Genomic DNA, 26,812 nt, shown 5'->3' on the forward strand with positions numbered 1-26,812 from the left:
AAAAAAAAAGTTTTCACACTTATTAAGAAAAGTTGAATATGATAATTTGAAGTATGACTTTTTGTGTTTTTCTTGAAATAAGTTTCATTGGAAGATGCAAAAAGAATTTTTATTGGTGATTGATTATGAGAAAAAGAAAAGAAAGACTAAATTAAATGCAATTTGCATTAAATTTCATGAGAATAAGTAAAAGTAAATCTTAAAAATGATAAAAGTAAATTGTTTTTGCTTATAATTTGGGACAAGAAAAAATAGTTTTTTTTCCTTATAATATAAGACGGAGGGCATGTGAGTTTTGAAAACATAGATAGAGCAATGTTCTGTTAGACGATGTAACTTAGCATCCTCAACATTAAAGTAATTTGTTCCGCTCAATCCAAGGAAAGGGGTCTTGACTTTTCAATGGTTCGTCAGTGAAGAGTGAAGACTATATCAAAAGTTGTAGTACTCCCATTATCACACCAAACATTGATATAGTTAATTAACTTTAAAATTAGGAAGATAATCTTCAAATGGACATAAGATATTCTAGTTAGGTTGTCTTTTCTTTAAAATTTTATAAAGAGAAATTTTGTTTTTAAACATAGGGATTCTATTTAGCACAAAACAATTGGTTAATTAAATTTCCCTCCACTAATGAGATGCAATGCCAAAATAAAACATGACCGTGACAATTATATTCTATATTTTTTTTTACTGTTCATTTCAAGAGAGTATTAAGATCATTGTCACTCATATGATAACTAACTAAAATCATTCTCGATCTAAAAAAATTATGGTACCGACCATTCTTGATTTTGAAGGAACTATAATACTTTGATTACTTTTAAATAAACTAATACTAATATTACGCAATACATAGAATAAGCATCTTCTTGTGTAAAAAAAAAAAAAAATCTTCTCTAAACAATTAAGAATAGAATCTAAAAGCAGTTAATCCTAATCCTAAATCATACTTAAAAGAACAATGATAATTTTTATATCAAATGAAAATGATGGCATAATGGAGTACTACAAGCTAGCTAGTTCGTTCAAATAGGTCACATAGTTGTATAAAATAAAATTGAATGCCTGACTTTAAAGTCATAAATGATGCAACCTAACCATTATTCACTATCCACAAAGGCTTACAGCCAAACATAAGGAAGAAACCGTCCAAGAGGTGGGAGGATGATATTGATGCAAAAGCAAAACTGTATGACACTTAATTTATATATAAACTAGGATGTATCATTTCAAAAGTTGTGGTACAAATCAAAGTAATGAGAGTAAAATCATCTGAAACTAAACTTAAAATAATATCACTGTAAAACCAACTCAAATACATACATTCAATGTATAACCTTCCCTTCATCAACAACTTTGTGAAGAAAAATAAAATAAAAAATAACTAATACTCTTGCTTCCAAAGTGCCAATTCCAGTTCTTATGGTATCTATCTATAAATTACATTTCAAGAACAAACATTAATCATACACCTCATAAAAGCAAGTGCATAAACTCCAGAAGCATCATTTCTTGCTCCAACAAAAATTTCTATAAGAAATTAAATCAATCCAAATTTTCAAAATAAAAGCAAGTCATTCAATGTGGAAACTTGGCAGCCATCATTCTCTTGAGCCATGGTTCTATTTCCAACTTCCTATACAACTTAATATAACAATAACATAACATAAGTTGCAGACCTCTGAAAAAGCTTTTCTTGAACTTTCATGCTTTCAACTTGGAAGGCTTAACATTCCTAGTTCAGTTTGTTTTCCCAGAAAGGTACTAACAGAATCATAATAATAATTTTTTTAAAAAAAATTCAAAGTTTTGAAATAAGGACAATAGTATTTTAATAATTCTTTCTTTAAACTTCATTTTTCAAAGAAGCAAAGCAGTAGACTCCTTACCTTTTCTTGTAGCTAGCTCACTGCATCACATCAACATGAACCTGTAATGATTTAAAAACCTCTTCATTAGCATCAATGATAGTATTGATTCAGCACTCTAAAGATACATTTAATCAAGAGGTCAAACAACAATGTACATTTCAAAGCCATAAAAAAGGAAAAACCAAATGTATGAACAAATTATAATAACCAAAACCAAAATTGACTTGTGCTTTGCAATTGGTACCACTGCATCTGCATCTGCATCCTTCAAACTATCAGAATAAGGGTCAACCATGGAGCAAACATTTGGTAGATCATTGATCTCAAAAGGTAAGCTTTCAACAACACATCTAAGAATATCAACATTATAACAAATTCTCAGTCAATCACAACCAAAGTAATCATGATCATTCTATAAAATACATGAGCATCTATAACTCTTGCTACACTTTGTATTGACCGTGAAAAAGAGATAAGCTAGTGCAAAGACATCATCTAATATTATATGGGAAAACACTACTGTATATGGAGCTCATAGTGCATTACTGTAGTGAAAAGCTAATGCCAAAATCAAAACACCTCATGATGAAATCAGACAATATACAAAATTGAAGAAATAATATCTCATGAAAAAGTCAACGCACTCATTAAAGTACCAAATGAAGACAGTGGCTGAAATTGAAGTGCTCTCAAAACAAATTTTGCTAACCGTGGACCCTCAGTGAATGACTTGGTGGCTCTTTCAGATACCATATAGTAATACTAATGCTTTATCATTATTCATCATGACCACTACCTTGTTCATAAATTATACTTGGCATCCAATTAATGTTCAATATAGTATAGTATGTTTCAATTCAATTGAGTATATATATATATATATATATATATATATATATATATATATATATATATATATATATATATATATATATATATATATATATATATATATATATATATATATATATATATATAAAACATTCGGTGCACATACAGTTGGTCTATCTAGATGTGTGCAATTTCAAGCACACTTCTACAACGATTAAAATATTAATGCCTTATTTGCCAAGTCACTACAGAGCAAACTCCGACCCATGTCGATAATCGATATTTCAAGAGTTTACTGGCGAAAAAGGCTCTTCTCCATTCAGACCAAGAGTTGTTCAATGGGAGTTATATACTACTGATGATAATCTGGTGAAGAAATATGCTACTAATAATGATGCATTTTTTAATGCCTTTGCCAAAGTGGAGAGTGATTTTTCTTGCAAATGGAACAAAGAAAATTTTATAAATTTGAACCAAGATACTAATGAAAATAACAGGGATAACAGGAATTGATGATGCTGGAACTGTCAATGAACCAACTTTAAGGTTCATTGTGTTTCTATCATGTATATTAAGCCAAAAGAACCATTTACCCCTCTAAATCACAAAAATTAAATATATATTGAAAAAATAATTACACTATACCTTATGGTTAGTAACATTGTTTGGCACATCTATATTCAAAAAACATTGTTCATGGTAGCTTTGGTTTTTTATCTCAACCAGTAGGTCATTTATGATTGGAATGCAAAGTTGTGCAGCAAGGGAGGAATCATATGGATTACTCTTTCCTTGAACCCTGGACAAAGTTGTAGTTTCTTGGTCAACCATTGCATAATTTTAGATCCAACAATCACACAAAAAACACCTCTTAAGTGATTAATTTCATTACTTAATTAGCATCCCCTGAATCTCATGTCACTTGATCTTGTTTCTCACTAAAACAAGTCACAACAAAAAACAATAGCAGACAAAAAATACCACACACCAAGATCACAGAAACAAACAATAACACCTCCATAGCAGAGGACACACCACTTATTTGACTGAGGAGTTGTTATAGGAGCCGGCGTCAGCGCCCACACTGGTGGCAATAAATCATCAGTCAAAACCTTTGAATCAGATTCTCAATTAGCTTTCCCAACAGCTTGATTATGAGATTTTGCATTCTCCACAGCCAAAGCATCACAAAAAGCTCCATGGGTGATAAAACTATCCCTCCTTCAAAATCATAAACAAAAAATCAGAAAAAAAAAATATAAAAAGTTGAAATAAACAGATTCTAGGAGGCAACTCATGATTATTATTATTATCAGAATAAGATTCTAAAAAACTGCACTATATATGTATGTACTACTAGTATGTACTGTACAGTATATAAGAGTTGACTAAGATTCTTGACTTTGAGCAACAAGAGTAATTAACAAGTGTAAGTTATGCCATGTCATGTCACTCACGGGATGAAAAATACAAAGTATATTAAGGTCAAAGCAATATGAGACTTTTGACTTTGTACTTGAAGTCAGAACCTATAAACTAGTAGTAGTAGTATGAAACTCCAAAATTCTTGTCAATATCAAAGTCATAAATTTTTACGAATAGTTTTGAATTTTTTTTATTTTTTATTTAAAAAAAGAGTAGAAATCCATATGAGGAAAGACATAGTACCATTAGTACGTACAAATTTAAAGCATAAACTGGGCAAATGAAAGTGAAAGCAACCAAACAACCAAAAATAGCTGGAGATTACATTTGGTGAGTAGAAGAAAAAGTAGCAATATCATGAAACAAATTAAATGATTCTTTCTATTCAGAGGAAGCTATGAAGCTTAAACTAGATAACACATACAAGGAAAAACAAAAATTAAAAATGATTCTTCAGAGGAAGAGACTAAAATCAAAATCAAAATAAAAATCTACTCAGTTCATCATAGAATAGTACTAGCTAGTAAAACTTAAAGTTCATAACCAGAGAGAAACTGAGAGAGAGAAACTTAAAGTTCATAAAAATCAAATTCATTCCCCTTCATTCATTCCCCTTCATTGAGAAACTGAGAGAGAGAAACTTAAAGTTCATAAAAATCAAATTCATTCCCCTTCATTGAGAAACTGAGAGAGTAAAACTTAAAGTCCATAACCCTTCATTCCCAAAATTCATTCCCCTTCATTGTTAGTAAGCTTCATCCTTCTGTCCTGAGAGTGCGAGAGAGAGAGAGAGAGCATTCCCCTTCATTGTTTTTTTTTTTTTGAATCAGCAAATTTATTAAAAACCACAAAACATGGCATAAGACATGCCAAGAAAGGGAGCAAGATACAAAAAAGCAGCAAAAGAAACAGGAGCCACAACAAAAGGAAAACAAGCCTCCTACAACCAAAAAACTCCTAAGCTAACAGGGAAACAGAAGCCTAAACAATAGAAACAACAACCAACACCCAACCAAACTGGAAAACAATACTGCAACCAACACCCACGCAGAACAAAAAACGCAGCTGGACAAAGCACCACAGCACACCCACAACAAGAAGCACAGCACCCAAACAAAAAGAAGGCAAGCACCAGCAGTAAAAAACTAGCGATTGAAACAACTTCCCGGGTCCCAAGTCCATTCGTAAAATAAACACGGGGAGATCTTCAACCTATCCACACTCCATCTCCAAGAGAGAACCTTTACTTCCTCCGCTATCCACATTCCCCTTCATTGTTAGTAAGCCTCATCCTTCTGTCCTGAGAGGGCGCGCGAGAGAGAGATCAGATCTGACTATGGATACCCAGACATGGGAACAGCGTACCGTTGCTACTGGCGCTGGCTTAGTAGGTAATCAATAATTACTAAACTATACTCTTTTTATTTTTATTTCTATTTCTTTTTTCTTTTTTTCATTTACTCTGTAGATTAGAAGAACAAGATATGTTCTCGAAGATCTAAATTCATTATTGTTTTGTTCCATAGATTTAGATTAGTTGATAGCACATATATTACTTTAGAGGTTGAAATTTAAACCGTTAATGGAGATAATATTTTTATAATAGTATGTTATACTTTATAGAAAAATGTTTCTAATCAAGGGTAATAGTGGAATAAAATATTTATAATTTGTTATGATCTTTTCACTTGTTTCAAATAATAGAATGGAAATTGTAACAAAAAAAAAAAATAGAATGGAAATATTATTTCGTCATACATAAAATATCCAAACAATAGAATAGAATATCTATTTCATTCCGCCCCGTTCCACTCCATTCTGTTATATTTCGCTCCGCTCCATTTTGTTCCATCAATCCAAACCGAGCCTTAAAATTTACGAATGTAGTTAGACTAGATTAGATAGAAAACTCAAACTCTATTTTTTAAGTTTATATCTTATAATAGTCCCTATTTTTTTGTCCTTCTTTTGTCCTGCTTTCGTTTATGTTATTAATATACTACTTTTATTGTGCAGCGAATCTCATTTCTTTTTCCATATTTCTGGCTCCGGCGTAAGTAACAACAACATTTTTATTTTAATAAACTGTTTTTATTAATAATAGTTCCGTTAGTAATTTTATCTTGACGTGAATAAATTATTGCAGTGCCACTTTTCTCCGTATTCACAGGAGGAGGAGTGCCGCGAACATCCCGTCACTACCATATTTGGTAGGACTGTTCGGATGTATCCTATGGCTTTATTATGGATTTCAGCAGCCAGATGGCATGCTGATTATATCCATAAATGCCGCTGGAGCCTTCATAGAGACTATTTACATAGTCATCTATATTATATATGCCCCCGCAGCTGCTCGGGTAATACACCTTTATATCTATCAATTCTAGTTTATTTAAAAATTATTTGTTTGTTTCTAATATTTTTTTTTAATTACAGCGATTCACGATCATATTGCTCATCGCAATGATCGTTGGATTATTTGCACCGATCTTCTTAGCTATACAATTTTTTGTAGCTAAGAAGAATCATGTCACCGTACTCGGATGGATCTGTACATCCGTTTCGATCGCTGTTTTCGCGGCACCTCTTAGCGCCGTGGTAAGTTAATTATTTAATATCCAAAATTTCCTATTATTATTATTATTATTATTTAAATTGTTAATTTGTTGTATGTTTTATGGATTATGTGTGTAGATACATGTAGTTCGTACGGGGAGAGTAGAGTCCATGCCGATAGCTCTTATCGGCTGTCTCATTGTCAGTGCCGGAGCTTGGCTTATCTATGGTTTTCTCTTGAAGAATATTTACATTTATGTAAGTAATAAATCAATTAAATTAATCATTTAATTTTTTTTTGACACATTTATTTATTTATTTATTAATTCTTTATTTTTTTGTCAGCTCCCCAATGTGATTGGACTCGCATTGGGAGCCATTCAGCTATCCGTATATGGTCACTATTCTCGTACTGGTCGGCGGCAGTCAGATATTGAAGTTGTCGAGGATGTCGAGGAGATTGCTCCAGAATCAGATGTTGAGGTTGAATTAGTGGAGCAACATGGCCGCCTGGTAGAGGTGGCAGGTAATAAACTGTCCCTAACTCACCATCTGCTTTTATATATATATATATCATATGTTAATTAAATTAAAGGAAATATGAATGATATTCTCTATTAATTACATGTAATTTTTTTAATAAGCTAATGTAGTGAACTGTACAACCGTAAACTGTATGTAGTGAAACTTTATGTAGTGAAGCCTTTGCTTAATTGATTATATGTTTACTATTTCTATTTTTCAGGAGGAGCATCAGCTTTGGCCACTGCAGCGGTTGATGATGATGCTGCCACTGCACCTGTTGATGATGATGCTGCCACTGCAGCTGTTGATGGTGAAGCTGCCGCTGCACCTGTTGATGATGATGCTGCCACTGTCGAGGATGTAATAGTTGAGAAAGTAATTGTCGAGGAGAATGTGAATGACCTGTCGAATCCGGTTGTTGCTGCGAAAGAACGGATGAAACGTAGGAATCACATTACTGCTGAGCTTTTGAGTGAGGAACATGGAGTTATTTCAAATAATATATCAGCTGCTGAAGTGAAATATCAGGTTTGTTTTTTTTAGAGTTTTCTTTGATTTATTATGTTGATAGATAATAGGGTTCTTAGTAAAAGAGTTAAATTATTGTTTATATGGTGTATGAAATACGAAAGTTGATGGATGAATTATTCATTTTCTGTTTCTGCACTTTGCTATTACTTGACAATTTCAGTTTAGTTTACTCCATTGTATAAAGCTTGTTGATATATTTCAATTTTCAGCACTATTTGTATTTGTTGTATGGAGTGTTTGTAATGGATTTTAGTAGCCTTAATTGTACGCTTGTGAAGTTCGTAGCCAGTTGGCTTGTGTTCGAATTCAAATGCATTTTCGTACTGTGATTCTTTCCTAAATTGGTAGTAATTTTATAGTCAATTTGTTTCCATATTCATGCATCCATCCTTATATTGATAGAAAGGATAGGCAAGCAATCAGTGATTGGTGATGTTTGTTGGCAGGCAAATGAGAATTTTGTTGAAGACGGGATTCACATTGAGCCTTTCAACCTAGATAAAGAAAGGGAAGAAGGTTATTTCGATGCATCCGGGAATTTTGTTGAATATGTAAGAGACGATGAGATTAAGGTGAGAGTTCTATTTTCTAGTATTTTTCATTCTTTATTCACAACTACTTCTTTTTTATTCTATTAATAAATTGTCAAGGATACTTGCAGGATGCATGGCTTGACAATGTTGAGATTGATCCTAGATTTGCTGGATTAAGCACTGCAGCAACAAAAGATGAAGAGGAGGCCCAAGAACTTTCTTCTAAAGATGTGGCAATCATGAAGAGGCGCATTGCAAATGTTCTTGAACCAGAGGAAACAGTAAGACCTATGTTCTATCATTCGATTCATTCTTAGGTCTGATTGAGTTGTTTATTTTGTTCGAATATAGGTCTGATTGATTTGAAAAAACAAAATAATGCATTTTTAATTAGTGAAAGTAGAAAATGAAAACAAAAAATATTTTCTTAAACCAAACAAAACCTTAATTTATATTGTTTTGTGATTTGTTGTCTTTGTTATATTGAAGCATCTTTGCAGAATGTAACATTTATTTGTCAACTCACTCCACTGTATATGATCTATATACATGTTTAGGAATTAGGTAAACATTGGTTTTCTTCATGGCAATGAAGTTTTGAAGTATCTCGTTGAGGGAATTTTTAAATATGTCGCAGTTAGTAGACTATTCAATGTCACTTTAAACCCTAGTTGTTACTGGTTTCTCTTTATCATAGTTAGCAGAGAAAAACCAAGTTATCCCCCAATTTACCCTAAAAAGGGGTTACAAAACGTTCTTAAAACTAGAAGCAAATTATTGTTTTAGAAAGTCATATATCTAGCTAGTAAACTGACTACCATTGTTAATTTTATATAATATTAATTGTGTTCTCTTAATTCATAAAGTCTTGACATTGGAAATTAAATCACTATAATTGACGATAGAACTTAGGTACATATTTAATTTTTTAAGGGATGTTGAAGGTCATTTGTTTGTTTGTATTAATTGATACTTTTTCCATTAGGTCTTGCAATGTTTGAGAAGGTTAAAAGGGAGTGGTGATAGAAAGACAAAAATGTCTGGTGAGACTAAGATCGTATTTGACCAACTAACTGAGGATGCTATGAAACTTATGGAGAATGGTGAATATGGTAAGTCATTCGTTGTAGATATCATCCATGGTTAAGACATGCATTCATTATACGGGATCCTTTATGTTATCCAACTTGTGCTTCAAGATTTGTGTTTTACCACAAGATGCTTAATTTTGTTTTCTTCATTTTTGTCTGTTTTGTGTTTTTTGCAGATGTTTATCATGAAAAGAAAGATGTTTTCGAGCGAGAAGCGGGTCAGTGCATTACATTATGTCTCTGTTCTATTTTTATCATGTGCTATTGTTGTATTTCCGCCTTTACTTTTATGTTGTGACTTGAGTTACTTTGTTATCATGATGTAATATGCTGCTTAATTTAATACTTGATTTAATTATTAACTATTCAGCTATGTCTTATCATGACGTAATAAGAATATTATTTTTTTGGACCATCACATAATTAAGCTTTAGATTTAGGGGAAGTTGGTCCTCAGCAGTATTCTCAACATTTTTCTCGACTCTTGTTCTGTGAATGGTGGGTGATATAATCATATAACATAAATTAACAAAGACTAAGGAGCAAGGAATTGTACCTGTTTCCGTAGTAGCCCCAGTAATTGCTAATGCTTATGCATTTTACAATTTCTATTTTTCAGAAGGATATGAGGAATTAGCCAGGGCAAGAGGAGAAGGAACATCTTCACCTTTGGCCGGTGCAGATGATTTTGATATGTTTGCTGATGATGATTCTGCCGCTAAACCATCTACAAATGAAAATAATGCAGTTAGTGAACCGTCATCAGATGCCATTAATTCTGGTACAGAAGGTAAAAACCTGCCTCTATAAATTTGGTATCTGAAATGTTATTCTATATATTTGGCATCTGAAATGATGATTTTGTTGCTGAATTTTATCTTTAAAGTTTTTAACTGGTTCTACTTTTCTTTCCAGGTGGAGCTTTGCAAAGTGATTATGTGTATGATGAATCTTCTGGGTATGACTTTTCTTCCCTATACTTTTTTATAAAATAATTTAAAATGTTCTACAGTACTCACCTATGTTTTAATGCTGCAAAAATTCATTTAGTACTCATTTTGTCTTTCTCGTCGTGATGAATTCTCTTATAATAAAAAATCTGTTGAAAATTTAATCTGACATCGATATATGTAATGTCCAGGTATTATTACAGCAGCAGTCTGGGCTATTACTATGATCCAAATACAGGGCTTTATTGCTCTGCGGAATCAGGGAAATGGTATTGTGAATTCATGATTCATCTTTGTGTGCATGTGTCATTTTTTATGATTGTAGCCTCATAAATTATTAGTCATCTGAAATATCAGAATGCCTTTAGATGCCAGTTCTTTGCTCATTTGATTAAATCTTAATTCTATCATGGTTATATAGATATTTCTTATATGATATTTCTCATTTGGTAACTATATCAATAAACATGCATTATTCATACTTTACTTTAAGCTTGATTTTGGTGAAAATAAAAAGACATACGTATGATTTTGCTTGTGCTAGACCATGATAAAAATATGCCAATAGTTAGAGGGAGATCAAATAAAATTATAGCTCAAACCATTGAGAACCAACTACCAAGATATGGTCCATGGCATGACACCTTTTGACGCATTTAGCCGACCTTACTTAATGGAAAAAGGTTTCTACTTGTTGTATGTTTGTTGGTGATTGGTAGGGGTAGGGGTTGAAATTACTCTTGTCCATCTATAACTCAGGCTCTTGAATTTTTAGGATTCCGTGTTGGATGGACCTTTTTTAAGTAGCTGTATAGTTTAGTTTTTGCATTTTGTGATCAGCTCATTCCTGGTCTTATTCATATTTTTGTTTGTAGCTCATTGGGAATGTTTATTTTTGTTTAAACACAGGTACTCATATAATGAGGAGGCTGGCACCTACGACGAAGTTCCCGAGGTTTCAACCAATTCGAGTTGAGGGGCTTGTTTAAGGGGAGGATAGACAATTTATAGCATATCCACAATCATTGTCTTCCAATGGCAATTTACAAAAAGAAACATCATTTATCTTTCTGCACATATACTTTGTTGTGGGAAACTTGTTGATGTGCTAAGCCAACTGTTTTTCTTCTGCCTTTATCGTTTAAGGTTGCTGATGTGTAGTAGCTTAAAAATTCACCAAAGCTGATCCCAAAAAAGCATACTCTCTTGACCTGCGAGTCCCATAGCATATTCTTGTGTCTTGTAGTGGAAGCCTCCTTGTGATGGCGCCGGATCCGACGTGAAAACCCCATGATTTGCGAAAACAAACATAGAGGTAGTCAGTTTACCCTACAAAGTGCAAATATATTTATGCTCATGCAATTATTGGATGGCTGTTTTTTTTTTGTTTGTCAATTTTAGGGCTTTACTATTGGATGGCTGTTTTTTGTGTCAATTTTAGGGCCTTTCCGTAGATGAAATGACAAGTGCCATTGAAACTCTCACGCACAATTGTGAGGTTTTGAGTTTGAAATAATTTTGAATTTGTTTGATGGATTAGGAGTTGCAATTTATATTCACAGAAATGAAAAATGAAAAATAGTAAATTAAACATATCATCTTAACAAATACCGACAAAAATTTAAATAAGTAATGCTAACTGCAATTAAAAAACAAAGGAAAATAATAACACCACATTTATGTGAGTATGCTGTCTTAAAGCATATCAAAGAATACGAAGGAAACAATTGGACTGTTTACTGGACCACGCAATTCACAAGATACAGCTAAAAGAAATGTTTACGTGGATTTCAGTAGAATTAGAAAATAGTAACAATTATTTTTTTTTAGAAAACAGTAGTATTTGTTGGAAGAGTGCAACTCAATAAATGTATCTCACTGCCTCGAAAGGATTAGTTGCGCGCGAGTGATACCTTTAATTTATCGAAAATAAAATAAATTAAAATCAATAAATATATTTAAATAAGTAATCAAATTTATATTCAAGAGACATTAATAATTTTACAATTTAGTTATTCAGTAACTCAACAACAAATAATTTTTCATTAATGTTTAAATTATTAGTTCTTCAAAAATTATAACACCAAAATTCATAAACCTTGATTATGAAAAAATATTTTTGAGTGATACTACGAAAATGCTTTAATATTGGCTTTTAAGTTCTTCAAGAACTGTACAGATAATTTTTCATTAACAACGGTTAAGGATATCCATATTCTTTAAGCAATCCATCAGAGTTGCGTTAATATTAAACCTTTAGTTCTTGTAACAAAATAAAAAACTTTAGTTCTTCTATGACAAGTGTTCTTCTTAATGATCAAAAATAATTTATTCTTTTGCATTCTTTCATAGATGCTCGATATTAAATTTATAGTTCTCCAAGAGCTATGTTCCAAATCTTCAAACATTTATAAAAATTTCATTATTTAAGCAGTCCTTCAAAGATGTTTCGGTATTATTAAGGTTTTCCCTTTTTCTTCTTCTTTAGTTCTCCAGAAACTATATCACAAAATTTTTTAAAAAAATCCTTCGAGCAATTCTTCAAGAATGCTTTAGTATATACCATTAATGTTTTAGTTCTTTGAAAAACCATTTCATAAATAATCTTCATAAACAATAATCAAGAAAAATCATTATTTGAGCAATCCTTTAAGTTCATGTTGAATTCAATATTAAAGACAATGATTTCAATTTTAATTAGGCTTGTGTCAATAGTAGATCAAGATTAGAGATCTTATTTCTTGATAAATAGTTCACAAAATATGATCACGAGACATTAATAAAGTGACATCTAGAACAACATACCTAACGTTCATTTATTTTGAGTGGATAATCAATAATACAACCGGAGCCTGATCGATAATAATTTGATTTGGAAATCTAGATATGTGGATTGTGTCTGGAGAGTTTAGCTTTCTTTGGCTTTCGGCCACTGAACTCAGTTCATTATTACTATGTTATTAACTTATTGTGTAATATTAATGAATTCATATTCAGCCTTTTCCTTTTTCCACTTTCAGGAATTGCTGAGATAGGGGTGATGATGACCACCACTGTTTTATTAACCCTTGTTATGCTTCTTATATGGCAAATACGCATCATCATAGTGTTTTGTTTTGCAGTAGTCTTCTTTGGGATTGGAGTTGACTTTCTTTTCATCTTTTCTGTGGAGTATGGCAGATGGAAGTCGGATAATATTGCTCTTTTCTTTTCTGTAATAATGTTTCTTATAATGTATGTGTGGAATTATGGAAGCAACCTCAAGTATGAAAACTGAAGTCAAGCAAAAACTGTCGATGGATTTGATGCGAGAATTAGGGTCTAATCTTGGGACAATACGTGCTCCTGGAATTGGTTTGCTTTATAAGGAATTGGTCAAAGGAATACCAGCAATTCTTGGACATTTTCTGGCTACACTTCCGGCAATTCACTCCATGATCATATTTGTGAGTATCAAGTATGTTCCGGTTCCTGTGGTGCCTCAAAGTGAAAGGTTCCTTTTCCGGCGAGTCTGCCTCAAAAGTTATCATATATTTCGTTGTATTGCCAGGTAAGTAGCTCCTTTTATTCAAATTTTTGGTTTTGTATAAGTGAATTAATAAGAGGGGTGTTAACTTGTATACCCTGCAAAGTCGTAAAACCTTGGAAAAGTTTAATGGATTATCAAAATAAGTAGGGTCACTGCCAAGTAATTTTGAAACTCTAACTCTGCTATGCTTCCACCACTTTCATTTTTGTCCTTCGTCCTACCAGAAATGGTGCTCCTAAATATTTCTTAGACACAACTTGTGCAATGACTTCATGTAAATATTAGTGTAAGGGGATAATTTCTTGAAACTGTTAGAATCAGAGATACAAATCAAAGGAATGAACAATGGAGGCTATTAGGGTTTCATAAAATTACATTACAATAGCTTGACATTACAAAAAGGTTACTAGAGAATATATAATAAAACCTAATGGACTCTAAACTAACATGCCCAATAACATAAACTATTATTTTATTATGTAACACATACTCTCAAACTCATGATGCATCAACAAGAAGCATTATGAGTTTGTCAAACAAAATACGAAAATAAAATAAACTACCAAATAAAATAAACTTCTAACATCACCCCTCAAGCTAAAGCTTATTAAGCTTTAAGCTTGTTACAAATTAGCCCTGACAACAAATCAACCCAATTAAGATCACGATCAACTAAGAGGGGAGAACCAAACCAAATTAATCCAACATCCAATCCAATGCAGTTCAAACAAGCCGAGAGAGGAAATCCACAACAGAACTTGCAATAAACTCCCAAATAAATTCACTATCCAAATTAAATGTTGCAAGAGGACAAACAAACAAATTTTATCAAACTATAATGGACAAACCAGAGAAAAAGAGGAAAGGCAATGGTGGAACAATACCTTCTCCTGTCACTAAAATTCAAAACGTGGATGAACCTTGCAAATATCCACCAATAAAATTCAAAACCCATCAAGAAAGAAGTAATAACCGATTCGTTTCTTCCAAGCAATAATAGACGACGGCACACAGAATTCACAAATACCAGCAAAGACAATACCCACTTGAAAAATTGACCAACAATAAGAGAAAGAACTAACCCAGGGAAAGAAAAAATCATCAAAGATCAAACCAAATACATTCTCAAACTTTTGAGAATTTGACAGCGGAAAGAACCGGTGATTCAAGGTGGATCGAACCAAGCTCTAGATACCATGTTAGAATCAGAGATACAAATCAAAGGAATGAACAATGGAGGCTATTAGGGTTTCATAAAATTACATTACAATAGCTTGACATTACAAAAAGGTTACTAGAGAATATATAATAAAACCTAATGGACTCTAAACTAACATGCCCAATAACATAAACTATTATTTTATTATGTAACAGAAACAATCTATAATATGCTGTTATCATTTAATAAAAGTATTTCTATCTGTGCTTTTATGTCAACAGATATGGTTACAAAGATGTTCGAAAAGAAAATCACCAGACTTTTGAGAAGCTAGTAATAAACTATTTCTACGCCTTCTTCAGGAGAGGGATCACAACACAACTTTAAGTGTGCCACATTCACATCTGATGCAAGTTAGCATGACTTACATGGTTTGAAAATCAATTTTACTGTCCAATGGAACTGCAATTTACTCTGAAACCACGGTATGATGGCGGTGAGCAGACCCTCAAAAGGTTTTATTGTGGAATGCACAATTCGATTTACCTTCTAGTTGTTTGCTCTTGGTCTAGCTCATGATCAGCAATCGTACTGATGTTTGTTGCGGTTGTGTCTGACATCTTCTTACACGGAATCAAAATAGGTTTATAACAAACAGAAACAGATATGTTAAAAAAATAAATTGATATGACATTATGCATACACATTTGTGAACAATTCCACTTCAACTTGAATGTACGACTATGGACAGAGTATTGTATAGTAACATTGGATTGGATTGCCCTTACTTTTTTTTTCTTGTTTTTTTTTTTATAAATATATGATCGCATAAATTTGTTGTTTGCTTCACATTTTCATGACTGAAACTCAAATGAGATCATATCTATTTTTCGCCTGTAATTGGATGCTGTGTCTTATGTGTTTAGGTTTTTTATCTTACCGATTCTGGAGTGAAGTAATTATGTTAATAATTATTATTAATTGGTAATCATTTTAACATTGATCATTTAAAAAGTACTCCTAAATCATTTCATGATTCAAAGTAAAGAAGAACTTATTTTTTTTACTCAAGGTAAAGAAGAACTTTTGGAACAAACATCCTGTGCAAGTGAAGTACTCTATCATCACTATAAAGAACAACTCTGAAGTCAGCAATAAAAGAGTCAAGTTAAATTCAAATTCAAATCCTTTCTCAAATATTTAACACTGTATTTAAGCTAAACTGACACATCATCTCATCAAAGAGTTATCTTGTAATCACAAACCATTTAAATTTCAAATTTGTTGTAATCCTTAGAGGGCTTTGGTTAATTCAGAATCTATGTGGTAAATTTAAAGTATATCCAAATATGAAGTGTGTTTTGAATAGCTAGAGTATAGCTAGTTGGGCAGTACATTATTATTAAGTTCACAAAGTGCTATTGGAACTTGATTGTTTTGCAAATATAAATCATAAATTAATTATATGAGAGTATTATTATAATCAAATAATTTTACTTTTTTTTTTGGATAAATTTCAATTTTACTTAAATAAAAGGAAAACTATAATTTATTATTATTATTATTATTATTATTATTATTATATATTAATATTTTAATAATTTACTCTTCTTCTTCACACACACAGACACACACACACTGTAACTGAAAAAATGAAAACACTTCCGAATGTATATGGCACCTCACTCTCTAAAATCGAACCATATCTATGCATCGAACCCTAAAGATTCCGATTGATTGATTGATTGATTCACGCATAATTCAAATTGACCTGTGATTGGAATCCATGTCAGAGGAAAGTAGCGAAATCAATGGTGGATTCTCGATGGACTCATCGGAATCACGATGGGTTTTCCATGAGGATGAAGATGATGATGTGTCCGATATAGAAGAATACCATGCCGATTTGAGATTCAGAGGACGCAACACTGTACCTGATTCAGAAGATGAAGATAACGCTGAACAAAAACTCATTCGCACTGGTCCTCGAATCGATTCTTTCGATGTTGAAGCTCTTGATGTTCCTGGTGTTCACAGAAATGACTATGAGGTCCATACTTTCTCTCATGATGCATTTTTTTAGCTTCTGTTACTTATTTTAGAGTGGAATGTTGAATTTTCAAGATTTCTAATGCTAGTTTATGAACTATTTCGTTTATAGAGATATGGTAATTGAAATCGATTTTACTTTAGTTCAGTTTAGTTAGTTTAGTTGTAGTTGTAGTAGCTTGAGAATCTTTTGGTTTCAATTTTATTTGAAATTTAGTTTTAATCATAAGTTGAAATTTCAGAATGGATAAACATTTAAGTTAATCTTAAATTTAGTGTTTCTATTTCAAAAAGTTAATCTTAAATTTAGTGTTTCTATTTCACATTTTTATGATTTTATTTTCTTGTGACCTATGAGTCTTCAAATCTATGGTCTTTCATCCATTTTTACATATGAATGTTGCATTTAAAGCTTGAAAATTCATATGCAAATGGATCAAAAGGGCAAAACTGAAATAAAAAAGATAAAGGATCAAATCGTTACCTGAAATTGAAAGTGAAATTTTGCCTTGTTAATTTGTTAATTGAGTATCATAAGAGAATACAACTGTATACTGTAGTGAAACATATAAGAACTAGATATTAATGTTTAAATGTTTATGCTCGTTGTCTTCCTAATTTATTGCAGGATATCAGTGTAGGAAAGAAAATTGTATTGGCCTTTCAGACTCTTGGCGTAGTCTTTGGTGATGTTGGAACCAGTCCATTATATACATTTAGTGTTATGTTTAGAAAGGCCCCTATAAATGAAAATGAAGACATTCTTGGAGCATTATCGCTTGTCTTGTATACTTTAATATTGATTCCTTTGGTGAAGTATGTCCTGGTTGTTCTGTGGGCCAATGATAATGGTGAAGGTATATTAAATTAAATATTCTAGAATAGATTTTATTTGTATCACCATCAGATGTAACACATTTGTACACATGCATCTGATCAGATCACACACCATAGTACCATATGTGTGGATATTTGTGGAGACATTTTAGGAACTAACTAAAGAAAGTGACACTATAGTGTGATTTAATTGGATACATGTGTAAAACAGTTTTACGCCGATAGTGCATTTAGATAATCTCCTCTAAAATAAACCTTAAATATTACTTGCATTTCTCTGTGTGGCTATCACAGTGTTCTGACAGTTATGTCCTCAATATCATAGTTGTTTTCGAACCACTGCAGGTGGTACTTTTGCCTTGTACTCCTTGATTTGTCGTCATGCTAAGGTGAGTCTTCTCCCCAACCAGTTAGCATCAGATGCCCGTATATCAAGCTTTAGGCTAAAGGTGCCATCCCCTGAGCTTGAAAGGTCATTAAAAATCAAGGAAAGACTTGAGTCTTCTCTGACTCTGAAGAAGACGCTACTGATATTAGTGCTTGCTGGTACTTCTATGGTGATTGCTAATGGTGTTGTAACACCAGCAATGTCAGGTTATTAACTGCTATTACTTTATTTTGCCAGAAAAAAAACTGCTATTACTGTATGTATTTTTGTAATTTCTTCGGACTTGCCTTGGTCATGTCTTTGGAATGATATCCATAACATACTTGTAATGATATGTTATTACTTGTGTTCGTGAACAACCGGTGTTTTGATCACCATTTGACTACTGTTTAGTGTTTTCTTTTGTATAATAATTCTCACTTTCTATGTCTTGCTGCAGTATTGTCATCTGTTGGTGGTTTAAACATTGGGATAGATGCAATCAAGCAAGGTATTATATTAACCTATAAATCAACTCTTTTATCTGTAACCAGGGCTGATCCAAGGCAGTGAAGTAAGGGCTTTAGGCCTCAACAAAAATTTTGCTTAGTATTATTAACTATTTTTATTGGAGGAAAAATAGGAAGGCCTCTCATGATAGAAAAGGCCCAACTTTAAGCTCTATCATTTCAAATGTCTCTCTAAAAATTTGCATTAGGCCACACTCACTGTTCAGAGGTTCTGTCTATAATAGTTATTGATGCCTAGGTTTGACATTGTTACCATCAAAACCAACTTTAGATGTAAAGATCCGGTGACATCCAACAATCAACTTCCTTGGAGGAATAGGAACATGGTCTGAATTCCCATATTTTTAAGTGCACATGTTTCTTCTCCAATAGCCTGGCATTATCCAGGGGGAAGAAAAAAATCCACTTGCAGTCTTAGGAATGAATACAGAAGTCGATTAGGAAAATGAACTGCAAGCATGCTTCCCGTCTTCACACAACTCACAAGCCAACGTGGATAAATTGGGCAAGTTTGGCACCAATTTATGCAGCTTTGAAAGCCTGGGATGATTCAGTTGACCGTATATTAGAAGGGGAAATTTGTGCTACTGCAACTATGAGGATGAGTAGTGAGTTGATAGAGGTCATTAGACTCACATATGATGCCAATCATCTGGCCTAAACTCCAGTTCTACAGTATTTACTATATTTACATGAAAACACACAAGCATCACTGTCCTATATACACAAAATTGCTAACTATTTACAATAAATATTTGCTACTGCAGTCTATTGACTTGGTCTGAGACAATTGAAAGCCTTTCTTGTTTTGGTTTTGTTTCTGAGGGTTAGATAAGTGAACATATGAATAAGCTGAGCTGATTTATAAGCTTATTATTTGGTCATTTCTATAGCTGCATTAATCTTTTCTCCATTTTAACTATGCAGATCAAGTGGTGATGATTTCAGTTGCCTGCCTGATTGTTTTGTTCAGTGTACAGAAGTATGGAACAAGTAAAGTGGGACTTGCAGTAGGACCTGCTTTGTTCATATGGTTTTGTTCTCTTGCGGGTATCGGGATATACAATCTTGTCAAATATGACAGCAGTGTCTTGAGGGCATTTAATCCTATTCATATCTACTATTTCTTCAAGAGGAACTCAACTAAAGCATGGTATTCTCTTGGGGGTTGTCTTCTGTGTGCAACTGGTAAACAAAATACACAGTATCTTGAAACTGGGAATGGAATAATAGTATATATATTTTATCTTGCTGGTTAGGTAGATTTAGTAATGTGTTTTTATTTGTTTACATACAATGCATTGCTAACAATTATGATTGGCGTTGTCTAAGTTTGTCCATAATAAATTTTTTATTGTGATGAATATGCAATATAAATGTAACTATTGCTGTACTTATTAAAACTCTTACTGAACTGTATTGCAGGTTCTGAAGCCATGTTTGCAGATCTTTGCTACTTTCCTGTACGATCAGTGCAGGTAAAATTGTAGTTATTAGAGTATCGTGCTTCTTTCATATTTTTTATTTCCTTTGTCTTTTTGTGTACTAATATGTGAGGCTTGATGGTGCTAATTTGCAGCTTACGTTTGTCTTTCTTGTTTTGCCGTGCCTGCTATTGGGTTATTTGGGTCAAGCTGCATACCTTATGGAAAACCATGCTGATGCTGGTCATGCCTTTTATTCTTCTGTTCCGAGTAAGTGTTGACAATATCATTCTTTACACCGGGTTGTCTTAGCAATTTATCTTTTTTTGCAGTGAGCTGTTTCAGCAAATTACAGGATTTTCAAGTAATACTATTCTCTGTCTGTAGGTGGTGCATTCTGGCCAACTTTCCTTATTGCTAACATTGCGGCACTGATTGCAAGTCGTGCTATGACAACAGCAACATTTTCATGTATAAAGCAATCAACTGCACTTGGTTGTTTCCCTCGTCTTAAAATCATTCACACCTCCCGGAAATTTATGGGCCAGATCTATATCCCTGTCCTAAACTGGTTTCTCCTGGCTGTTTCACTGGTGCTTGTCTGCTCTATATCAAGCATTGATGAGATTGGAAATGCCTATGGTAATGATTGTTTTAATGTTCTTTTATATCTGCAGATAATCTTAAAAATCTATCAGCAATAATTACATTGCTTTGTGAAATTGAAACTTGGTGATAATGTTAATATCACATTTTTGTTGAGGTCGACATTCAGAACAGAATGCTTTGCCTTTATCAAAAAGAACAGAATGCTTTGCATCAAAAAAATGTTACTGTAATTATGTGGAAGAGCATTGACCTCTCCTGATATTTATTTTGAGTGGATAATCAATAATACAGCCAGAGCCTTATAAAAGAAGACCTAATTTGCTTTGAGAAACCCGTGCATTCTGAGATCTTAAGCCCTATTGTTGCCCTGTTTTTTTAAAAAATTCGGAACAATGTATCTATGTAATTGTTTTTCCATCAGCAAGACTTTTAAGAGGTAGTGGCTATGGCTATTATTTTATTATAAATGGGTATGGTCACACTTCTGTTGAACTTTGAATTTGTGAAAGGAATAGATCCTGATCGATAATAATTTGATTCGGAAATTGCGGCTCGAGAGTTTAGCTTTCTTTGGCTTTTGGCCACTGAACTCCGTTCATTATTACTATGTTATTAACTTATTATGTATTATTAATGAATTCATATTCAGCCTTTTCCTTTTTCCACTTTCAGGAATTGCTGAGATGGGGGTGATGATGACGACCACTGTTTTATTAACCCTTGTTATGCTTCTTATATGGCAAATACACATCATGATAGTGCTGTGTTTTGCGGTAGTCTTCTTGGGATTGGAGTTGACTTTCTTTTCATCTGTTCTGTGTAGTGTGGCAGATGGAAGTTGGATAATATTGGTCTTTTCTGTAATAATGTTTCTTATAATGTATGTATGGAATTATGGAAGCAATCTCAAGTATGAAACTGAAGTCAAGCAAAAACTGTCGATGGATTTGATGCGAGAATTAGGGTCTAATCTTGGGACAATACGTGCTCCTGGAATTGGTTTGCTTTATAACGAATTGGTCAAAGGAATACCAGCAATTCTTGGACATTTTCTGACTACACTTCCGGCAATTCACTCCATGATCATATTTGTGAGTATCAAGTATGTTCCGGTTCCTGTGGTGCCTCAAAGTGAAAGGTTCCTTTTCCGGCGAGTCTGCCTCAAAAGTTATCATATATTTCGTTGTATTGCCAGGTAACTAGCTCCTTTTATTCATATTTTGGTTCTGTGTATAACTGTATTAATAAGAGATGATGTTAACTTTTACACCCTTGGCAAAGTGGTTTAACCTTGGAATAGTGTAATGGATTATCAAAATGTTACAAATGGAGTGAAAGAGAACAAATTTGTAAGGGTTGATTGGATGTCTACAGAAAAGGAAGAGAATTATCTCTTTCCAAAGGGTTTTCCCTTTTTCAAGTGAGTTAATACTTAGTTTTCCTATTTTATTAATTCAGATTTCGGAATCAAAATGTTCTTCTACTCCTCTCCTACTATTTCAGTTAACCACCAACCCAGTTATGCAGCTCTTAACTCTTCACTACCAAAGTAATTTTCTAATTCTACCAGAAATGGAGCTCCTAAATATTTCTTTTAGACACAACCTGTGCAATGACTTGATGTATATATCACTTTATGGGGACAATTTCTTGAAAAAACTATAGTGTATGCTGTTATCATTTAATAAAAGTATTTCTTTCTTTGCTTTTATGTCAACAGATATGGTTACAAAGATGTTCGAAAAGAAAATCACCAGACGTTTGAGCAGATGCTGATTGAGAGCCTGGAGAAGTTTATACGCCGTGAGGCTCAGGAGAGATCACTGGAGAGTGATAGGGATGAAGATATTGATTCAGAGGATGAGTACTCTAGTTCTAGGGTTCTAATTGCTCCCAATGGGAGTGTTTACTCACTTGGGATTCCTCTTCTTTCCGATTTTAAGGATACAAGCAGCTCTGTTTTAGAAGCAAGCACATCCGAGGTGTTAAGCCCTACAGCGTCTGATTCCCCAGCGTTTGATGCTGAACAGAGCCTTGAAAGGGAGCTATCTTTTATTCACAAGGCTAAAGAATCTGGAGTTGTTTATCTTCTCGGTCATGGGGATATAAGAGCACGAAAGGAGTCTTGGTTTATCAAGAAGCTAGTAATAAACTATTTCTACGCCTTCTTGAGAAAGAACTGCAGGAGGGGTATCACAACTTTAAGTGTGCCACATTCACATCTGATGCAAGTTAGCATGACTTACATGGTTTGAAAATCAATTTTACTATCCAATGGAACGACAATTTACTTGGAAACCACCATATGATGGCGGTGAGCAGGCCCTCGAAAGGTTTTATTTTGGAATGCACAATTTGATTTACCTTCTAGTTGTTGTTTGCTCTTGGTCTAGCTCATCATCAGATATCGTACTGATGTTTATAGTAGTTGTGTCTGGCATCTTCTTACACGGAATCAAAATAGGTTGATAACAAACAGAAACAGATAGGTAAAAATAATCGATGCAACATTATGTATACACATTTGTGAACAATTCCACTTCAACTTGAATGTACAATTATGGACAGAGTGTTGTTGAAGTGCTAAAATGGAGAAACTATGGTCTTTCACAACTTAATTACGCTTGCAAGTTGCAACTAATACTAGAGATCAAGCTATGGAATTTGTGTGTTAATAAATAAATATGTAGAAATATGTGAATATACATTTTTAGGTGAAAAAACAAATCAATTCATTTGTAGATTCAAAATTTCATAAACCGAGTCTCAAAACCGTTTTAATACAGATGAAATTGAGAAATTTAAGGTAAATATGTAGGATTTTATGTTTTTATCCTAAATTCAAATTTTTATTCAATTTCTTAAACTCAACTCCAAAACATAGAATTTTCATCTACTACATTCAAAGTGCAGCGTTTCTAAAGCCTTTTTCTTTTCCCGTTATGACAAAATGAAATGTCATCAACAAATACAAATGAAGTGAAATGTTACACAACACAAAATGATTCAACGAATGCGTTCTTTTTTCTTTTTTATGGCTTTAATTTTTAACTAATTGAAGAACTTACCTTTTCTTAATTTATATATATCCTTGATGGAGATTAATTGCTTGTTGTGGAAACTTCGTAAAAAAAATAAAATGAACATGAAATTGGATATATATGTCATAGTTATGTTTATGTAGAATAGTACAGTACTATAACCAACATGACAATATGAACGAATGCAAAAGCATAATTGAGATTGAGAATTGAAACAAGATGATGGATAGAAAATATCAGAAAAAGTATAAGCAATATATAGCTCGGTCGGTATCAAGTTTGACTAGGCATGGCAATAAAACTCATACCCGCGGGTATCCACCCAAATCATACCCGTTTTGACGGGGAAAACTCGAGTTGACTGAGTTTGGGTTCGAGTTTGGGTTTTCCCCGATTTCAAAAGATGGGTTTGGGGCGGGTAATGGGTACATTGATACCCACCCCGAACCCACCCCGCTTATACTAAAAATTAGATTTCACCTCTTTTAAATTAGAAACGCCTAAACAATCTCTTAAATTACGTTCATATATTTATTTTTTATTTTAATTTGAGTATTAAACAAACAATTTTCTCTATTTTTTTCTTTATTTAAAAAAATATTGTTGAGAGAAAATAATTTTGGACATTTAACTTTTTTTTTAATAAAAAAATACTAAAATGTAATCTAAATTCATGTGGAAAGATGCGTAATGGGGATACCCGAAACCTGATGGGGATACCCGATCTCGGTTGGGTATGGGTTTGGGGTTATCATTTTTATCCCCGCTCGAATTTGGGATGGGTTTAGGGAAATCCAAACTTTATGGGTTTGAGTTTGAGGAGGGCAAAACCCGTCTCCGTCCCGCCCCATTGTCATGCCTAAGTTTGACATTATTAGAAGTGTTTGCGGGTAGAATTTGCTCCAGATTCAAATTGTAAGGTTACACGTTTAGACCATGCTCATTAGACAAACTATAGACTATTATGTAGTATATATAATTCATAACAAATGCATGCACTACAATTTCTTGCACTACAACTAATTAAGTATGGTACATACATAGTCGATCCATTTAAAATAAGCATCAAGCTAAAACAATGCAGCGATTTAAATTTTTTTCTCCATATAGGAGTTACGCTAAAATAGTGAAATTAAATCGTAAAATTAATAGTACAAAACAAACAAAAACTAACATCTTTATTCATTCTTTATATTTTAAATTACAAATTCTTTCTAGATACATAAATAGATAAATATAAAATATATTCTTCTCAGCAAAAGATCACAACTAATTATTTTTATGGACTCTAAAACACTAGTGGTTGTCCCGCTAACCGCAAGGACAGTTTCAAAGACTTCTTCAATTTGACAATTTCTCTAAACTAATAACGGAACAATTCCTTTCAGCTTTTTCAGCTAGCAATTCTTAGCCTTGTTTTCATCTATCATTAAATGTTTCATAATTGTTTGAACAACCATATAAATAAACTACCAGCAAGTCGAAATCATGTGATGTACACATGTCTTCCTAATAATCTAGGTCTATGTCTGGTTTTCTTCACGTAATTAATTAACGTCACCATTAAGACGAAAACTTTGTACGTTGTTTAATCAAAAAAAATCACAGTTGATATCTATACATAATATAAAGAGGATACCCCAATTTGGTGTGGATTTTCATTATTTCCAAATTTACCCTCTCATACATGGTGTTGACTTTTCTTAATGACAACATTACCCTTCAAAACCAAATATAGTGAAACTTTTAACTGCATGGTTGGTTACAAAACTGCATCAACCCAATATAATAACTGCATAACACAAAATGGAACAATTATGCTATTCAATTTTAAAAAAATCTGCGGTTAAGGAAACAACATAAAAAAGGTAGCATATACAGAACAATTGAGCGAACTACAAACTTGAGAAAATTAGGAAAACAAGGGAAAAGTGGTTACCATAAACCTTAAACCATCTATTTTTTTTATTTTCCTTTCCTTTTGTTGGCGGGCAAAATTGTGTTTGTGGAAAGCACATATTACTTCAGTGATAAGCAATGGAAGTTCTTATGTTTTTACTTTTTAATATTATCCTTTCCTATTTCTTCATATACTTTTTTTTTATTATTAGCACTTTTTGACAAAGTTCATGTCACATGTTTTCTAACTTGAATTGTGTAGTGTGGTAATTAATAGGCAGTTATTTGGGTATGAATTCAGGAGGCTTTCATTATCATCTTATTATGTGTTGAATGCTGAATATCTAGCATGTGTTCACATCATAATCACCTTCAACACCATTGAATTAACTACTGATTTTTTAAATTTTGCGGTGCTTTGCAGTTTAATTTAAGAGCATTGAACTATGAAAACAATAACAAGCATAAAATAGAGGAAGCACAAGGAGGAGGGAGGAAAAACCCATTCAAGGTTTTGAATATTAATTTTGCTAATCTTTTGGCGTTATTGGTTAGTTAATTTTGTTTGCATTGAATTTTCTTTTGAGTGAGGTCATACAAAAAGGACTTAAACTTTTTTTTGCTTCCAGTGAGTTGTAAAATATTTAAGCTTTTTGGATACAGGGAGGAGTAGAACAAAATTACCTAATTATATAACAAATTAACAACAAGATTCACATGGTCATAGAGGAAGACACATGAAGCACTTAAGTTTCGAGCGCATCGGCCATCAACATTGCCATCTCTCGATCGTATGTCAAAAATAAAATGCAACCACTATGTGATATTTGCTATTTTGAAGGATCGGTACATGCAGTTTTTTCCCATCAATTAATCTCCAAAACAAAGATAATTAGATTCTGCCATAAATAAACTAGAGTTGCTGGACTATTACTTTGGGTAGGAGATTGGGGCTTCATTATAATGTTAAGTCAAGGCTTAACATCTACCTAATGTTTTGACCATATAGTTTTGATGTTATTTTCTTTTTTGATTGTGCTTCTGTCATA

General features: G+C 32.8%; 3 protein-coding genes and 1 long non-coding RNA gene across 7 annotated transcripts; 3 read left to right on the top strand and 1 right to left on the bottom strand.

The window, feature by feature from the left end:
* Positions 1-1,380: 1,380 nt before the first annotated feature.
* Positions 1,381-3,785, bottom strand: LOC123910588. Of its 3 annotated transcripts, XR_006810237.1 has the most exons (3): positions 3,354-3,785; positions 1,896-2,227; positions 1,381-1,770 (listed from the first exon to the last, which is right to left on the bottom strand). It is a non-coding gene; the product is annotated as an uncharacterized LOC123910588 (long non-coding RNA). The 3 variants fall into 3 exon arrangements; XR_006810238.1 differs by having other exon boundaries at positions 1,381-1,936; XR_006810236.1 differs by having other exon boundaries at positions 1,381-2,227.
* A 2,811-nt stretch (positions 3,786-6,596) lies between these two features.
* Positions 6,597-11,851, top strand: LOC123904576. The gene is made up of 12 exons (XM_045954224.1): positions 6,597-6,731; positions 6,828-6,947; positions 7,035-7,215; positions 7,435-7,742; positions 8,192-8,317; positions 8,407-8,559; positions 9,264-9,390; positions 9,546-9,587; positions 9,989-10,159; positions 10,285-10,327; positions 10,511-10,588; positions 11,229-11,851. The coding sequence occupies exons 1-12, from the start codon at positions 6,597-6,599 to the stop codon at positions 11,293-11,295; spliced, it is 1,551 nt and encodes a 516-aa protein (XP_045810180.1). The 3' UTR covers positions 11,296-11,851.
* A 1,581-nt stretch (positions 11,852-13,432) lies between these two features.
* Positions 13,433-15,852, top strand: LOC123910589 (potassium transporter 7-like). Its single transcript, XM_045961746.1, has 2 exons — positions 13,433-13,869; positions 15,289-15,852. Exons 1-2 carry the CDS (start codon positions 13,556-13,558, stop codon positions 15,392-15,394), a joined length of 420 nt encoding a protein of 139 aa, XP_045817702.1. The 5' UTR covers positions 13,433-13,555; the 3' UTR covers positions 15,395-15,852.
* A 736-nt stretch (positions 15,853-16,588) lies between these two features.
* LOC123910590 (potassium transporter 7-like) lies at positions 16,589-23,634 on the top strand. 2 transcript variants are annotated; one of them, XM_045961748.1, is made up of 11 exons: positions 16,636-17,057; positions 17,685-17,913; positions 18,239-18,487; positions 18,721-18,771; positions 19,718-19,978; positions 20,216-20,268; positions 20,370-20,484; positions 20,602-20,856; positions 21,496-22,018; positions 22,282-22,372; positions 22,544-22,681. In XM_045961748.1, the coding sequence occupies exons 1-10, from the start codon at positions 16,794-16,796 to the stop codon at positions 22,328-22,330; spliced, it is 2,049 nt and encodes a 682-aa protein (XP_045817704.1). In that variant the 5' UTR covers positions 16,636-16,793; the 3' UTR covers positions 22,331-22,372; positions 22,544-22,681. The 2 variants fall into 2 exon arrangements, with proteins under 2 accessions (XP_045817703.1, XP_045817704.1); XM_045961747.1 differs by lacking the exon at positions 22,282-22,372 and having other exon boundaries at positions 16,589-17,057; positions 22,544-23,634.
* Positions 23,635-26,812: the final 3,178 nt, after the last annotated feature.

The sequence above is a fragment of the Trifolium pratense genome, linkage group LG2, assembly GCF_020283565.1.
Source record: "Trifolium pratense cultivar HEN17-A07 linkage group LG2, ARS_RC_1.1, whole genome shotgun sequence".
NCBI classification, from domain to species: Eukaryota; Viridiplantae; Streptophyta; class Magnoliopsida; order Fabales; family Fabaceae; genus Trifolium; species Trifolium pratense.

Bases quoted from the DNA above. Each gene is read 5' to 3' on its own strand.
- LOC123904576 (XM_045954224.1), top strand. From the start codon at position 6,597: ATGATCGTTGGATTATTTGCACCGATCTTCTTAGCTATACAATTTTTT. The intron at 6,732-6,827 runs GTAAGTTAATTA...TTATGTGTGTAG, and splicing joins CGGCACCTCTTAGCGCCGTG to ATACATGTAGTTCGTACGGG. The intron at 10,160-10,284 runs GTAAAAACCTGC...TTTTCTTTCCAG, and splicing joins CATTAATTCTGGTACAGAAG to GTGGAGCTTTGCAAAGTGAT.
- LOC123910590 (XM_045961747.1), top strand. From the start codon at position 16,794: ATGTCAGAGGAAAGTAGCGAAATCAATGGTGGATTCTCGATGGACTCA. The intron at 17,058-17,684 runs GTCCATACTTTC...AATTTATTGCAG, and splicing joins TTCACAGAAATGACTATGAG to GATATCAGTGTAGGAAAGAA. The intron at 20,485-20,601 runs GTAAGTGTTGAC...CTCTGTCTGTAG, and splicing joins CTTTTATTCTTCTGTTCCGA to GTGGTGCATTCTGGCCAACT.
- LOC123910589 (XM_045961746.1), top strand. From the start codon at position 13,556: ATGTGTGGAATTATGGAAGCAACCTCAAGTATGAAAACTGAAGTCAAG. The intron at 13,870-15,288 runs GTAAGTAGCTCC...TTATGTCAACAG, and splicing joins ATATTTCGTTGTATTGCCAG to ATATGGTTACAAAGATGTTC.